This window comes from Salvia splendens, chromosome 15 (genome assembly GCF_004379255.2).
Source record: "Salvia splendens isolate huo1 chromosome 15, SspV2, whole genome shotgun sequence".
NCBI classification, from domain to species: Eukaryota; Viridiplantae; Streptophyta; class Magnoliopsida; order Lamiales; family Lamiaceae; genus Salvia; species Salvia splendens.
The window spans coordinates 726,309-743,581 of NC_056046.1; the positions used below are offsets into that span (position 1 = coordinate 726,309).

General features: G+C 40.2%; 3 protein-coding genes across 6 annotated transcripts; all 3 read right to left on the reverse strand.

Annotated features, from left to right (window-relative positions):
• Window positions 1–4,417: 4,417 nt before the first annotated feature.
• Window positions 4,418–8,942, reverse strand: LOC121768303 (desmethyl-deoxy-podophyllotoxin synthase-like). The gene is made up of 3 exons (XM_042164759.1): window positions 8,895–8,942; window positions 6,472–7,576; window positions 4,418–5,198 (listed from the first exon to the last, which is right to left on the reverse strand). Exons 2-3 carry the CDS (start codon window positions 7,372–7,374, stop codon window positions 4,563–4,565), a joined length of 1,539 nt encoding a protein of 512 aa, XP_042020693.1. The 5' UTR covers window positions 7,375–7,576; window positions 8,895–8,942; the 3' UTR covers window positions 4,418–4,562.
• LOC121768304 (26S proteasome regulatory subunit 7) lies at window positions 8,895–13,217 on the reverse strand. 4 transcript variants are annotated; one of them, XR_006043341.1, is made up of 11 exons: window positions 13,055–13,217; window positions 12,422–12,503; window positions 12,241–12,332; window positions 12,087–12,164; window positions 11,795–11,856; window positions 11,534–11,678; window positions 11,207–11,425; window positions 10,933–11,114; window positions 10,415–10,590; window positions 10,070–10,314; window positions 8,895–8,962 (listed from the first exon to the last, which is right to left on the reverse strand). XR_006043341.1 is itself a non-coding variant. In XM_042164760.1 (10 exons), exons 1-10 carry the CDS (start codon window positions 13,139–13,141, stop codon window positions 10,157–10,159), a joined length of 1,281 nt encoding a protein of 426 aa, XP_042020694.1. In that variant the 5' UTR covers window positions 13,142–13,217; the 3' UTR covers window positions 9,952–10,156. The 4 variants fall into 4 exon arrangements, 1 of the variants encoding a protein (XP_042020694.1); XR_006043343.1 differs by lacking the exon at window positions 8,895–8,962 and adding an exon at window positions 9,775–9,947; XR_006043342.1 differs by lacking the exon at window positions 8,895–8,962 and adding an exon at window positions 9,775–9,958.
• Window positions 13,218–13,498: 281 nt separating this feature from the next.
• On the reverse strand, window positions 13,499–16,578 carry LOC121766579 (uncharacterized protein C23H3.12c-like). Its single transcript, XM_042162852.1, has 8 exons — window positions 16,213–16,578; window positions 15,541–15,605; window positions 15,283–15,381; window positions 14,815–14,862; window positions 14,461–14,530; window positions 14,288–14,359; window positions 14,049–14,177; window positions 13,499–13,887 (listed from the first exon to the last, which is right to left on the reverse strand). Exons 1-8 carry the CDS (start codon window positions 16,405–16,407, stop codon window positions 13,744–13,746), a joined length of 822 nt encoding a protein of 273 aa, XP_042018786.1. The 5' UTR covers window positions 16,408–16,578; the 3' UTR covers window positions 13,499–13,743.
• Between the last annotated feature and the right edge of the window lie 695 nt (window positions 16,579–17,273).

Here is a 17,273-nt window from a genome sequence, read left to right on the forward strand (position 1 = left end):
TGCTTCTGTTTTACTGGCCGGATTGAAGGATCAATATTTAACCGATGAGTGATTACCTCGGGGGGCACTCCGGTCATATCCAACGGAGACCATGCAAAGACATCTTTGTACTCCTTGAGGAGCTGAATGGTCTTTTCCCGGAGTAGAGGCGTTCCTGCAAAGCCGATCTTGACCGTTCTGGATGGATCATCTTCGTATAACTGAACGGTCATTGAGTTCGGCCCTGGAGTGACTTCGGTCATCTCGCTTGCCTCTGACTCCGGTTGCTGTGATTGCTATGCTTGATGGTGCCGAACTGATTGCTCGGCACTTCTAAGCGCAATCTGCAGACATTCTCTTGCTCTTTTTTGATCACCTCGGATGACCGCTATCCCACCTTTAGTGGGGATCTTGATGATGAGGTGATAAGTAGAGCAAACGGCCCGAACTGTGTTGAGCCAGTCTCTCCCCAGGATGATGTTGTACGGGGACCGAGCTTTCACCACAAAGAACTCGATCATCGTACTGGAGCTTGTAGGCGCTTTTCCCACCGTGATCGGAAGGCTGATAATACCTTCAGGGCGGGTGTCCTCCTGGGCGAAACTTTTCAGAGGAATTGGAGCCGGACTGAGCCGAACTGGATCCAATTCCATTTTATCGAAACATTCTTTAAAAAGAACGCTGACTGACGCTCCTGTATCCACAAATACTCTGTGGATCAGTTTGTTTGCCACTCCGGCTTGAATGACAATAGCGTCTTGGTGAGGAGAGATGGCTGGGACGGGATCGTCATCTGAAAATGTGATCACTTCGTCTTTCTTCAGCCTTTTATGTGTTGGCTCCTCTTGATTGGAACCTCGGCGTTCTGCTTTTAGGGACGACTTAGTCTTCCCGGCAGGGAGGGCATCAATAGTCTGGATTACTCCATCATATTGCGGCTCGTCGTCGTCTTCGGGATCCTCATGCCTTTTCGGATCCTGAGGATTGCGGTTCGCACCTCTCTGCCTTTTGTTCTTTTTCGGCTGCTTGCTTTGGTATTTTTTTAACGTTCCTGTTCTCACAAGAACATCAATACCTGCAGCCAAATCTCGGCACTCCTCGGTATCGTGTCCGTGGGCTTGATGGAAGGAGCAATATTGATCCTGAGGTCGCCGCGCGGCTGATTTCGTCATCCGCTTTGGTTTTTCGAACATATCGGAATGTAGTTCGAAAATTTCTGCTCTGGACTTGTTTAAGGGTACGAACTGAGCGGGCTGCTTCTCAGGATTGAGACGTGGTCCCAATCTGCCTTGTACCGGTGCCCTTTGAATTCTTTCAAAAGGAGTTCGGCGAGGAAGCCTCTGATCGCTATGATCGGGCTTCTTTTCGTCTCCTCGGGATGAGCTGTCTAAAGACCGTTTTCGACGGTCTGCCTCATCCGCACGGGAAAACTGGTCCGCAATGTCCCACATTTCTTGAGCTGTTTGCGGACCGCACTCCACGAGCTTTCTGTAGAGAGCTCCGGGCAGGATTCCATTTTGGAATGCCGAAATGACAAGTAGATCATTGAGATTATCTACTTGTAGGCATTCCTTATGGAATCTCGTCAGGAAGTCGCTGATCTTTTCGTCGCGGCCTTGACGTATAGAAAGCAGCTGAGCCGAAGTGATCCGGGCTTCCGCTTTCTGAAAGAACCTCCTGTGGAAAGCATCCATTAGATCTCGGTAGGATCTAATGCTGCCTTGAGGGAGGCTGTCGAACCACCTTCTGGCGTTCCCGATGAGCAGCTCGGGGAACAGCTTGCACATGTGGACCTCATTGAGACCCTGGTTCGCCATATTATATTGATAGCGTCCCAAGAAGTCATGAGGATCCTCTAGCCCGTCATAAGTCATTGACGGTGTCCGGTAGTTCCGCGGCAAAGGAGTTCGGGTGATATCGTCCGAGAACGGAGTCTTTAATGCTCCGTACATGGCGAACCCGATATCTCTTTGGTACGGAGGAGATGGAGTTCTCCTGTGGTTCCGGTACCGAGGAGGAACGGGAATATGTCGGGGTTGAGGATTCTTCCTCCTGGAAGACACGTCACTACTGCGGTAGTGACTTTCATGTCTGGATGAGGAGGGAGAATCCGCCGTTGTCTTCTCCGGCTGTTGGCTCTTCTGCAGGAAGGTTAAGAACTCCTCCTGCTTCTCGGCCAAGAACAGCTTGACAGCTTCATTTAAATCAGGCTGCTGGGAAGACTCGGTGCGATGACTCCTGGAGCGGCTTGTTCCTTCTTCGTGAGAACTGGAGACAGATTTCTCACGAGGCTGCTTTCCAGGCCTATGGGCTGCTGGATTAGCTTCCTCATGGTTATCACGGACGGAGGCACGGGTGTTATGTGATCTGGTATGCATTTTTTTTTGGGGTGGAAAAAGGGTCAAAAATTCGCTTTATCACAAATTTGGTTCTCTGTTTCCCACAGACGGCGCCAGTGATGGAGCTGCGAATTTTTGGCGATGATGAATGCTCGTAAAAATAAATTACGACACAGAGAATTTACGTGGTTCGATTTACTGAAGTAAATCTACGTCCACGGGAAGAAAAGAGGGCAGAGTTGTATTGCTTGATCTGTTTTCTACAGCTTACAAATACAAACTTGCTATTTGATAGTTTATCTCTAGAGTTGGTCCTTCCTCCGTCTATCAGATCTAAGTTCTATTTATATATTGAACTGAGATCGTGGCTTGCATCACCACCCTAAGTCGTGGATGTCACGGAGGTCATGAGATCCTGCATGGCCACTAACTAGGCGGTGGCTTACATCATCAGTAATTATGTCGTGGATGTCGTGGAGGTCATGAGAGCCTGCATGGGTCCACCACTAGATAGATCGTGTCTCCCAGTTCGGTATTGCCGAGCAGCTTTTGCCGATGCTGAGACCGAACTGCTGAACTATTGCCGAGCAGCTTTTGCCGATCTGAGAGTAGAGCTTGATGCCGACCTGAGGGCAGAGCTTGATGCCGACCTGAGGGCAGAGCTTGATTGGTTGGCTTTTACCGAGCTGTAGGCTGAGGCCGAACTCTTTGGTCATGCCGAACTGATACTCTTTCTTGGGCTTTGTGCTGGCTTGTTTAGTACGTACTCCATCACACATCCAAAACCTTTTTCAGTTTCATTTCGCGATTTGAATATTAAAGATGCGCAGAAGGTGTTTGATCAAATGCCGAAGCGAAATCGGACGTGGGACATATGAGGTTTGACTTTGGCCAACCATGTGTTCGTTGAAATTCCCGAACAAAATTTATCAAAAAAAATAGTCGATGACTTAACAATGGAAATCATGCCTTTTTGTGATCATCAGCACATATTATTTAAGTATTTAGAATTACAATATTAAACAAACAAACAAACAAACTCCCACCAGGGACGAAGGGACAATGGGGCCCGGGGCCAGAGGCCCCTCAACAATTCTGAAAAATCACGGGGGTATTCTTCTATGGTACTCTCATCAACTTGATGCATTTATTTTCTTCTATTAATGATGTTCTTGAGTATGTTGAGGAGAATGGTTATGAGGATGCACATAGGGCTGAAGCTCTGGATGTGCAAGAAATTCTAAATCATTTTGAATTTATCTTTGTGTTGCATATTATCAGGAAATTCTTGGGAATTACACATGATCTCTCTCAAGTTCTACAAAAGAATGATCAAGACATTGTTAATGCTATGAATCTTGTCAAAGTAGCAAAAACACGTTTACAAGTAATGAAGGAAAAAGGTCGGGAGATTTTGCTTACTAAAGTTACAAAGTTTTGTAGAACAAATGAGATTGATGTGCTTGATATGGAAGATGAGTGTGTAGTTAGAGGAAGAGGAAGGCGTAAAATTGAGAAAATAAAAAATCTCCACCATTATCGAGTTGAGTTGTTTTGTTCAGTCACTAATATGCAAGCTCAAGAGTTGAATCACTGTTTTAATGAAGTCAACACAGATTTACTTCTGTGTATGACATGTTTTGATCCTAGAGACTCATTTTCTGCATTTGATTCAGAGAAGCTGCTTCGACTTGCCAAGTATTATCCATCTGAATTTTCTGAAGTTACTTTGTATGAGCTTGAAAGTCAGCTTGATAACTTTATTTTTTATGTGCGCACAGATGAAAGGTTTTCAAAAGTATCGGGAATTGCATTGCTCAGAATATGGTTTCTACAAGGAAACATGAGAATTTTCCGTTGGTTTATTTGTTAATTAAACTGTCATTGCTCTTACCCGTTGCCACTGCTTCAGTAGAAAGAGCTTTTTCAGCAATGAAGCTCGTTAAGACTTCTCTACGGAATCGTATGGGAGACCAGCTATTGAATGATTGCTTAGTTCCTTATATTGAGAATGATGTATTTGTTAATGTAACTAATGAAGCTATTATGCAGCGGTTTCAGAAGATGAAAAATAGAAGAGGAGTGTTATAACATCATTGTATGGAACTATGTGTTTACAACAGTATATTTATATTATTTAATATTATTTATGTTTCATTTTATTATTTGAAATTTTTATTTAGACCCCACAACCGTAAAATTCTGGCTTCGTCACTGACTCCCATCGCTCAAAGTAAAGACTCCTTAAATCAACAGAGCACCTGCACGCAAAGGTCGCTTAACAACGGGAATCAGACGCAAATGGTGTTTCCTATTAACCGTGGCGCCAATGCCCTCTGTCATATCCAATTCTTCATGGTTCATCCCATTTGGCATTTTCCAATCAAAATGATAGAGGAGCATCGCAAGCGGAAGCTCCACGTTGGCCAACCCGAACAACATGCCGGGACATATTCTCCTCCCCGCGCCAAATGGTACGTATTCAAGATTGCTCCCATTGAAATCATGCTCGCTTCCCTCAAACCTCTCTGGAATAAACTTCTCTGCATCGTTCCAATACTCAGGGTCTCTTCCTAGTCCCCATCCATTCACCATCACTCTGGTTCCTGCTGGGATTTCGTAACCATTAATTTCACATCTTTGGGAACTCATTCTCGGTACTAGAAGCGGCAACGCAGGGCGCAATCTCAAAGTCTCTTTGATGATTAATTTGAGGTATTTTAGCTCATCTAACTTTTCTTCGTCAATGTATCCCTTGTCATCGAAAACCTTTCTTACTTCTTGTTGTGCCTTGTTGAGTGTGGTAGGGTTTCTTATCATCTCCGACATTGCCCATTCTAACGTAGCGGTTGACGTGTCCGTTCCCCCTAGGAACATATCCTTACATGGAAAAGATGTTGGAAAAAATGAAATAAGTGTATGCAAATGGAGAACTAGAACAATTATGTAAGGCTTATCAATAATTCTACTTGTCATCAATTGTTTTAAAATGAAATCAATGAACTTTTAACATGGTATCAATAAGATTTCCGAATATGCCTTAAACAAAATAAAGCAATTTATCTAGATTACAAATAGACTGGGCCAATCCAAGCCCACAACATAAGGGGGTTGGGCTGGGTTGGGATTTTGTTATAAATCTGGACTTAGCCCAGTCCCACTTGGTAAGTGGTTTTGGATCTATACCGAAAATTATTTTTATTATATATTATAAATTAATACTTCCCCTGTCCCACTTTAGGAGTCCCGATTTACCATTTTTGGGTGTTCCACTTTAGAAGTCCTGGTTGAAATATTTCATAAATGGTATTAGGCCCTATATTCCACTAACATTTTTTCACTCACATTTTATTATAAAACTAATATAAAAAAGTAGGACCCACGTTACACTATCTTTTTTCACCAACTTTCTTTTACATTTCTTAAAATCCGTGTTGAACTCAACTGGGACTTCTAAAGTGGGATGGAGGGAGTAGTATTTAGGATAAACACACAAAAATTTATTAAATTCATAGTAAAAATAATTAAAATATAGAATTAATAGGCGTGGGTTTAACTGGGCTGATCTTGGGCCTGGGCTGCCTGCCTTTAAAAATGACCCAGTTGAAGCTCATTCCAATGAATCTAGATCATACCTGCTTCGTTTCACTGGTAGGCTGATACTGGGTTTGGGCCGTGCTAGGCCAGTTGTCAGCCGTCCCAGTTGACAAATAACTTTGATACATGGAGTATAATTTTAAATTGGGATATTGGCACCTAATATCGTGGAACTTTCAAAAAGTTAGATTTTTCCCATGAACTTTACCTCAAGTTTGTTATTCTCCACTAATGAAAAAATTCTGGCAAATAATATCATAATATGGATTTTTTTCGTAATTTTTCGGCAATAACTTCGAGAGTTTCAAGATTTTCAATCTTTGAGAATAGTTTTTCTTGAAGCACACCCTTCAAATTTGTTCTTCAATTTATTAATATAGTCAGAATTTTTTCACTGATGGGAAATAACAAACTCGGGATAAAGTTCGTGATATTATTCATCAATTTCAAAGTTCGTGAGAAAAAATCCAACTTTTTTAAAGTTTCATGATATTAGGTGTCAATATCCCATTTAAATTTATGCATCTTTAATTTAAAAATCGAAAAAACAACATACCAGGAGCACTGCTTTGATGTTGTCGGTAGTTATAGTCCCATCTTTTTCAAACTTGAGAAGGATATCTAAGAAACCTTCAAACTTGGCATCATCATCGGCGTCATCAGAGTTGGCTGCTGCTCTATGGTTCTCGATGATGCCGTTCAGCACCTCATCCGACTTGCGACGGAGCCGTCGGATCTTGATCCATGCTCCACTGATCAACGGCAGCAATTTAATGGAAGGATAAAGATCCACCATCATGAATCCCGAAGCTAACTTCAAGTATTCCACAACTATTGAAACCATCGCCTCGCGCTCTCCGGTTTTCGCCTTCACGGCCGCCCTCGAAGTGATATCGTACATCGCCAAGTAAAGCCTCTCCGACAGATCAATCGGCGATCCATCGCGGGAAGCGATCCATTCGCACATGTTCGTGCTCTCCTCCTCTCTTATGCTGCGGAAGGACTGCACGCGCTTCGCGCTCAGAAGCTCGGCGCTGCAGATCTTCCGCAGCTGGCGCCAGTAGGCGCCGTAGGGGGAGCTCCCGACGCCGGTGCTGCTGTAGGAGAGCTCCTCCGACACCAGCAGCGTGGGGCGGTTGGCGAAGTTGGCGTCGTGAGTTCTCATCACTTGCTTCGCGAAGTCGACGGAGGAGACGATGAGGAAGTGGAGCTCGCCGAGCTGGAGGTGCATCAGGGGGCCGTGTTTGGCAGCGAGGGAACGGAAGAGGCGGTGGGCGCTGGAGGAGGCGCGCAGCATGAGGTGGAGGTTGCCGATGAGAGGGAGGGGTTTGGGGCCGGGGATGTGTGAGTAACTCTTTGCTGATTTTGAGATTGTTTGAGATTTGAGAAATATGAAGAGGAAGAGGAAGAGGAGAAAGGGGATTAGAGGTATGAGTGTTGATGGGATGTTAAACTCCATAGTTGTGTGTTTAAATTTCTCGTGTTTGAGTTGAAGTAGTTGTTATGATATATAGAAAATTTAAGCTGTCAATTTGTTAATATCGGCCAAAGATTTAAGAGTGTCCACATAAGGGTATCCACACTGGTGATAGCCCAGCAATAGCTCAGCCATAGCCCAGCCACAAACTCCTCCTGCCACATCATCAATACTAAAAATCCTCCTGCCACATCAGAAATAGCCCAGTCATAGCCTAGCCATATCATAAATAGCCCAGCCACATCAATAGCCACATCACTAATAACACAATATACGGAATTTAATTTACGAGACATATACGGGAAACATTAATAATACTATTTTAATTTTTAAAAAAGTACAATAAATTAAAAAGGTACAATAAATTTTAAAAAGTACTAAAATTTTAAAAAAGTACATTAATAATAAAAATTACATTAAAAAAAAGTACATTACTTAAAAAAAATCACTCGGTGGCTCCCTCGATTCCGTCGTATATATAGTGTCTCGAAAATTTTTAAAAAAAAATCACTCGGTGGCTCCCTCGTTGTTTAGATCCATTTCTCGGTGTTGATCTTGTATAGAAATTAAGATAGAGAGAGTACTCGTTAATACAAGTGGTGCGAATGAAAATGAAGTGCAAATCGCGTATATATAGTGTCTCGAAAATTTAAAAAAAAAAACAAAAAAACCGCTGGGCGATCCCGACGCTGCAATGGCGCCGAGCGGATCGCCCAGCGCCCGTCGACCGCCTAGCGCTAGGCGATTTTTAATTCCGAAAAACCGCTCGGCGGTTTTCGGAAGCTGCAATGGTTCGCCTAGCGACCGCCTAGCGCCGGCGCTCGGCTAGGCGGTGCGCTAGGCGCCATTGTGGATAGCCTAAGAGAAAGAGGCGTAAGCCACCGCCACAAAAACTTGTCCGCCTAGTCATCAAAAAAACGTTTTGGACCACCGCGAAACAGCCGCTCCGCCTCGTCCACCGCCGCGGCGGTCCCACGGTGGACTCTAATATGTCCCACAATGTTACTCCTTCTTTCCCTGTAAGTTTGTCTCATTTTTCCATTTCCATCCGTCCCACAAAATTTGTCTCATTTCACTTTTTACCATTTTTGATGATGGAGTCTATTCTACTAACTCATTCCTACTCACATTTTATTATAAAACTAATACTCCATCCGTCCATGAAATGTTGTCCAGTTTTATCATTTTAGTCAAATGAAAAATTGTCCACTTTATTTTTTTTTTCTATTTTTGATAAATGGACCCCACTTTCCACCAACTCATCTAACTTGGACAATATTTCATGGAGGGAGTATATAAAAGTAGGACTCACATTTTACTAACTTTTTCAACTCAATTTTTATTACATTTCTTAAAACCCGAAGTATATAAAAGTAGAACTCACATTCCACTAACCTTTTCAACTCAATTTTTATTACATTTCTTAAAACCCAATACGTGGGGAATGGAGGGATTAGTTGTTAATTTGTGTTTTTGGTTGACTATTAAGGTTTAAAAAATACCTTTAATATTGTAGTCAAGCACGAGGTGTGATGATTGAATATCTTGGCTATAGTGAAAGCTAGTGTGCCTGTTTGTGCAAAGAAAATAAAATTTGTGACTAGCTAAATTTTGTAGCTTTGACTAAAGATTGTAAGAATTTATAATCCAAGCATTTGTTTGGTCAAATAGTTTGTATGAATTTAATAGCAGCCAGCATACACGTTTTGACTTGGATGCCTTATTGATAGGTTCACTCAAAAGTCAAACCATCTAGAAGAGCAGCTATAGTTGGCTGAATAAACTGAATCATGAACAAATCCACAATAAATTCACTTTCATTCAGTGTTGTCAAAATGTCGCCCGGGTCGCCTGGGTCGAGACCATCACCGCCCCAACATGGGTGGGTTGATCGAGATACAGGGTCGCCGTTGGGTCGCCTGGGTAGCCCGGGTCGAGTGCGTCGGCTGGGTCGCCCTAACACTTGCTGCGCAGTCATGTTTTAAGATAAATCCTTAAATCTTTTTTAGTTAAATCTTTCCCTTCGATGCTGATTTATATTTACTAAAATAAACATAATATAAAAGTAAAACTTACCTAAAAATCTGCTCTCTCTTATTTTCTCAAATATATCAAACATTTTCTGACTTTCTCAATCTCAATTCTCTATATATATGCATGCACCACATCAAACTTTTCAAACCTACTTTCTACACTTTAGAGTTCGGCCTCATTCCTAAACAAATAAACAATTCAAAGATCTTTTGCTGCCACCATTCATATATTTCTTTCTTTTGATATTTTCAGACAATGGTTTCAATTATTTATTTTGTGTTATGACTTATGAATTGTTTTGATATTTTTTATCATTTCTATTTTCCACTTTATCTCTATTTACATGAATTACATCTACATTTATATTATTTGATATATTATAAACATTAGAGTAATATATTATTTGATTTAACATTAAAAGGCAAAAAAATTAGCCTAGATTCGTGGGTCTCTCGACAGCATCAACCCGCGACCCGAATTTTCACCTCATCGACCCGGTGCGCCCTGCGACCCTAACATCACTGCTTTCATTCTGATCAAATTACATTTAAACAAGAAGAGTTCGGTACAGAGAGAGGAGAGATACCAAATGCCAATGTCAACTGAAATAAAAGGTGAATAAAGACAGTTTGCCACTGCGTACCATTTCGAATTGGCAGCCAAGATCGAAACGTATGTTGCTCCAGCTGTGTATCTCGTAGCATACAGAAAGAGTAACGTGATAGAGTGACTAATTGTAAACCATATACTTGGGTGTTGCACTGAATTTCTGATATCCTTTGATGACTTTGTTGACAGCGTCCAGGAAATCTTTCTCGGTGACCGTCTTCCTTCTTGCACGGATAGCGTACATTCCTGCTTCTGTGCACACACTTCTAATGTCGGCACCTGAACGTAAACAGAGAACCAGTTAGCATCCATGGCAAATTGGCAATGTCCATCAACTTAATTTCGGGTACAATGCCAGCATTAGTTAGTAACATTTTACCAGTAGAATTTGGGCAGAGCCGAGCGAGAAGTTCAAATCGAATGTCCCTCTCACAGTTCATTGTGCGTGTGTGAATCTTGAAGATCTGGGTCCTGCTCTCTAGATCTGGCAGTCCAAATTCAACTTTCCGGTCCAGTCGTCCAGGACGTAAAAGCGCCGGATCAAGGGTGTCAGGTCTGCATAGAGAGAACATGTTAATTGAAGAAGTGCTTGACAAATTTATGCAAAGCTCAATGACCAAAAGAAATCATATTATGTTCAAACATATTGCTTTATCAAAGATTTCAGTCAATAAAGCATTTAGTTGTGGGGGTTCTATCTTTATTTAAGAAAATATACAGCTCCAGCTTTAAAAGTTCATTAAGAAGCTATAACTTGTTATGATTCATCAAGTGGAGAAGGGATGATGAACCAGTGTAAGTACATCTCCTGCAAATTTAAAAAGTTGTGATCCTAACAAGCCAAAAGTGATGTCCACTGTGAAAAGGCTACCAATCAAGCCAAAATACAGTACTAACCTGTTAGTTGCCATAAGAACTTTAATGTTCCCACGAGCATCGAATCCGTCCAGTTGATTCACGATTTCGAGCATGGTGCGTTGAACCTCATTGTCTCCACCCACCCCATCATCAAATCGTGCACCTCCAATGGCATCTACTTCATCAAAAAATACAATACAAGCTTTTTTGGAGCGAGCCATCTGCAGAGGGGAACAGAGAAAAGATACATCAGGTAAATTCGAAATTAAGATGATAATGTGCATGGAAAATAGCAAAACAGAGGGTGTGGCACCTGAAATAGTTCACGAACCATACGAGCTCCCTCACCAACATATTTCTGGACAAGCTCACTACCAATAACACGGATAAAGCATGCATCAGTTCGATTAGCCACAGCTCTTGCTAGGAGAGTTTTGCCAGTTCCAGGAGGACCATAGCACAGAACACCCTTTGGAGGATCGATCCCCAGCTTTACAAACTTTTCAGGGTGAAGCATAGGCAGCTCAACCACCTGAGGATGAAATTATTATTCACAAATCCGGTCAATTTTGCAGTTGATAATTTTAACCTATAACTATATCGCATGCAGACAACATTCAAGTGCCATTATATAACAAACCTCTCTCATCTTTTCAATTTGCTCCTTGCATCCCCCAACATCGTTATATGTAACATCTGGCTTTTCCTCCACAGTCATCATTGTAACACTCGGATCAATCTTTGGAGGCAAAGGAATCTGAATTTGATATTTATTCCTGTCCACACTGCAAGAAAACAGCAAAAGAAACATAAGAAAAGCCCACATGACCAGCAATCAGAATCTCAGGCGTAACATTCTGCCTCAAGAAAGACAAATGAACATAAAGATGGAAAATCTCACCCAACACGCATGCCTTCTTCAATATCAGTAGGTGAGACTTTATCACCCAGTCCCACAACAAACTGCCACAAGAAAACACACAAGTGATAAACAAGTTGACCACACAACACTAGCAACAAAGAGAAAAGGCATAAATGCCCATCAAGTACATGTATAAAGTATGATACCAGAGAGGTTAGATGTCTGGATAGATATGGTGGTGTAAACCTATCTCTTTCTTATTTTTCTAGGGAATCAGGGATGAACAATGAAATATCATTGGGGCAAATCTATGAATGAGGCAGGAACATACCTTGGCAATCTGCTTGACATTTATAACATATTTAGCATCCTCTGTGTTTGGATTTATAATCTTTGTGCATCGTGCAACCTATTCCAAGAAAAAAAAACTATATCTTAAGATATGAATCTAGAGAGATGTTTAGTAGGCATCTAGAAAGTAATACCTGAAGAGGTTGTTCCTCCTGCATCATTTGCTTATCAGATACAAGATCCCACTGACTTGGTGCAGCTAAACCAGTGTCTGATTCCTTAATACCTGTTAGGAATTGAAAACTGCGTATTAGCATCAAAATAGTATACTAACTAGGCGCACAAATGAGAGCAGAAGCCAGTACTTTTTCATACCACATAAATCATTAATCTTCTTTGCCATTTCCTTGATTTCCTTCTCAGCTTTCTTTATGCTGTTCGAGTAAGGTCCCAAACCCTGCATATACCAACATACAAACAATTTCAATTGCCGCAGCGAAACATGCCATGTGACCCATATAAAGTCCAGTCGCATGTAACAACTGCTTACACATTTAAAAAAAAAACTTTCCCAGTGCAATATACAGGAATTAGAAATTATTGAGCTCAAAAATAGTAAACAGAAAGTTCTCATTTTCAGCAGATACTATAAGTACTTGCTAATTGAGCTAAAAATTAGCAAAAAAAGCAGAAATTTCAGCACATCCCAGTTCAGAACCAAAACCATCTACCATAAGTATACACGAAGCATCATCAATAACATCAAAACTACCTAGAGTTTAGTCCGACCATCAGCTTATTAATTTCAGGGAAAACTAAATAAATCAAATTTCCACTAAAAACATTCATCAGCTAGATCCTCAGTCTACAAAAATAAAAAGGCATGAGTTACAAAGACAAATAGCACCGAAGTTCAGCTATTTAATGTCCAGAGAAACCAACATACAAGCAATAGAATCCGGTAAATTAGGGTTAATAAACAAAATTGAGAGAAATGAAAATACTTACATAGGTTTTGAGGAGGGCGATATCATCTTCATCGAGTGGCTTAGGGTTCTTCTCGTCCTTGATCTCATCTTCTGGATCGTGCGCCATCTCCCCAAATTCTAATCGAATTTTTCTTCTGGTTTTCGGTGAAGTGAAACTTTTCTTGGGGAGAAGGAAGAACTGAGCAATTTTAAGGAGTGAAAAACAAGTTATTACTATTCGAATTGTAATGTGAAATTAGTAATGGGCCGAATTGCAGGCCTAATAAGATATGGGCCTAGTGCGCCCCCAAGCCCAGTTTAGGAAATTCTAGTTTTTTTATTTTACTTTTTTTATTGTCGAATTTAACACAATCTTTTACTAAATTCATAATCACATATTATGATAATCACAATCTTTAACTGATATTCTTTCATGAACTGAAAATAAATAAGAAAATAGTATAAGCAATTGGCAAAAATGAAGTTACATATCTAAAATAACAAATCCATAGCATTTGTCCCAATTTAAGAATTCATGAACCCAGATTATAGTTTCTTGCACCATTGCCATAACTTAATGGGCAATTTTTATTGCTTTTTCTACAAGGAACATATACAGATTTGCTCAAATTCTAACCAGGAAAAACAAGGGTAAATAGCAAAGAATTTCTCAAGAATGAATGGAATTCACTAAACTGGAAAGCAGCAGAAACCAACTAAAACTGATGACTAAACAGAATCCCTGTATTTCTTCACATCTGCAGCTATCAGGTAGTGTTTCTGGCAAATCTTCGATAACGCACACTCACTCAGACCATTATCGCTGTCCTCCTTCTGGATAAGCTTTTCCAGTTCTTCCGACGGCTGAAAAACCTAGGCAAGATAACAAAACATCCCGAGGCAATTAGTTTCTAGCGGAACCTAATAAGACATGTTACGCACTTTCACACATCAAAAAATGAACTAAATCAATTTACTTGGCTGGCATATATTTTTATTCCAAGATGTGGAGGTCAGTTGGAAATGATGCTTACGAATAGAGAAGTTGTCGCATTTTCATTGTTTTTATCTTGAGTGGAACTATCTTCGGTTTTGGACGTCTGATCAGAAGGATTAGGTCGATAGGAGGCATCAGTGACTAAGTGCATAAGCTTTTCACTTCCCTAAAAGGAAAATAAAATGTAAGCAAATAAAGAAAGGGGTATGTACTAACGCTCTTAAAGAGCATCAAAAGGTTGTGTTTTTGACAAAATGTTTTCTGATGATCCCATACCTGTGATGCTCTCCAGTGAGAATAGGCGCGGAACGAGAGCCAAAAGAATGGGATGTTAGGCAAAGGAAGAACCTGCATATGATTACCAAGATTTGATGAAAAGGAATGACTTATTGAATTTGGAAATAGATCACAAGATAAAATCAATTTCATATGTAGGTGCAGTGGCATACCATGAAAACTGATGTCAAAGGCACCATTATGGCTGAGCAGTAGAAGTATTTTGTGTGAATAACCGATCCCCTGGTAATCATGTTTCACATTTTATTTGAATGATAAATGTTTATGGGGTAGGCATTTATTGCCAGAAAGATTAACAACCTAATCAAATAACAGCAAAAAAATGGGGAAGCAGGAAGTCTATAGACGATGAAACCTAGGCACAGCAGCCATGCTACATTTATGATACTCATGCCTTCGCACAATAAAGCCAGAGTACAACATGAGATTTAGTGCTACTCTTCAATTAAAAATCGATGATTATGATCAAGCTTGCGAAAATTATCACATAAGATTCTATAAGTTACCTGAATGCTAGATGTTGGAGTCTTCGACGAACAAGTCTTGGATTCAAACTGTCACGGGTAGAAGCAGAGTATTAAGAAAATATATCTCCACAGAATCAAATCATGTAACAACTGCATGACATTTTAATCTTATAATAACTACTTTTGCTTTCCCATAATTTTCTGGTTGCTTGAATTTTTAAATTCTAAAAATTGCTAGTTCTATCATTTTGTGAGGTGCATAGCAGTATGCACTAATGAAAATGGCCTTTGGAATATGCACCAATATTATGTTCTTTCCCCAATGTTTTCTTTTTGAGTAAAAAGAGGATCGCATGAGATTTCGTATACTGTTCTCCAGCAAGGTATGCAGCTCAAAATTTTAATTTTCATTTTATCTTAGAATTTAGGCTGGCATCAAAATAGGTGGAGAAGAGAGGGGTACTAACTAAAGATGTCATGATCATACATGGAACGGAATCAGATTACCTCGATGGATACACAATATCCACTCTATTAATCTCCTTTGGAATAGATTTAAAGAAGATTTCTGATGGCTTCACACGTGACAATAACTTCACTCCCAACCTACATGTTAGAAAGATCAGCTAAATTTAAATGGTACTGAGAACACATTTTCCCCATTCCACAAACTCTAGCTTAGTGGCTAGTGAGCTGCAAAAATAATTCACAACAAATCAAAACTCAAAAGAAAAGACACGAATAATATCATGCATGTAATTATACCCATGAATTTTACTCTTTAAAGTTCCTTGGGGTGCCTTCTCCAGCTTAGTCCAAGCTCCATTCATCTATATATATTACCAATGCTAACAGTTAGATTGACACACTCAGAACCTAGTAACAACTAATAGCTAACCTGCTTCCCAAACATTAATTAATCCATTCACACTTCATATCAAGATTCCATTATTGGTACTGCATTGTGTGACTGGTTTCATATGATAACACTGTTACTGATCACTCACCAGTCACCAGTGAGATCACTCACCAGTCACCAGTGAGATCATTCACCAAAAACAATTCATGCAATCAATCAAAATCACACGAACCTTCTCCTTATACATTTCCAGCCAAATGCAATATCAGTAATGTATTTTCATGAGAAATATTAGCATGTCAAGCAACAACAATGGGAAACTGATTTAGTTAATAAGTACTACTAGTACATAAGCCATCTACACATTACTCACTAAAAATCCACACATTTTCACAGTAGTCGCCCAAAATCCCTAGAAACACCAAATGTGCAATAAACTACGCAGCACAAAGCAACAGCAACAAAATGCAAAACTATTCAGCTAGCTGAACATTTACCACAAAACCGTTCCGCACAAATCAAAATGAAACTAAAACAAATGCAACCAATCAGAAACAAACAAAAGCTAACGAGGAGACCTTGTTTGCGAAGAAATCAACGGCGAGCTCGACTTTCGAGTCCTCGGAGGGCTTATTGCCGGAGAGTTTGCTCCAGAGCTCCTTCACCGTCGACGGAGCGGTGGATGGTTGAGCGGCGGCCGTAGAAGGGTCAATCGATCGGCTGAAACACCAATTCCTTCCTCTGATCGGAAACACCACAACTTTAGCCCTCATTTTGAAATGCTACGATGAAAAAAAATAAATTAAAATCGTTGAAATTGGAGCTATTTGTGTTTGAGAAGAGATTCACGGTGAGGGAACGTTGTTTTCGGAAATTCGAGACGAAGAACTGGATTCCTAATAGAGAAATGAAATCTGAAAGCGAAAATGTATGCAAAATTTACAAAATTAAGAGTGTAATTAAAAAAATAATCCTTAATGAGTGATATATCCACGTGGACTCCAGTCTCCAGTCTCCAGTACTTTTTTCACAGTCATTTTTATTATTCAATATTCGTATTTGTGTTTATAAACTTATTTGAGTTCAACTTAATCCTTTAAAAATAATCAAATACAGTATGAACATAATTTTCTAGTAAGATTAAAAATTCAATTGAAGTTTTTAAGTAATGTATAAATCACGGAGTAGTAAATGCGTCTATACAATTCAAAACAATCATCAACAATGCACCGGGAAAAGGGTTTGCAAACGAGAGACGAGACTTCCCAGCAGCGAGACATGATTGTGGCCGGGGAAGCTCGTAAACGAGAGTGAACAGCTCGCTGTGAAGGGAAATCATCACGAGTTGTGATCGTGTGTTATTCAATTTTTCATCACTTTATTATATAAATCGATGGATTGAATTAATACATAGAACATCTTGAAGCCTAATGGATGAAAACATGTTTTGTAGCAGGGAACACTCGGATTGTGCTAAAGGATAGTAATATATGGAGGGAAAAGCAATTCCCTAAAATCTAAATTAAATGAACTCAATTTAAACAATAGATCAATAAACGAATAACATGGAGTAAGATGAACAACGTCAAGATCCCCCGAGCAAACCGTGCCTGGAAACTGATTGAGCCATTCTCAAGGC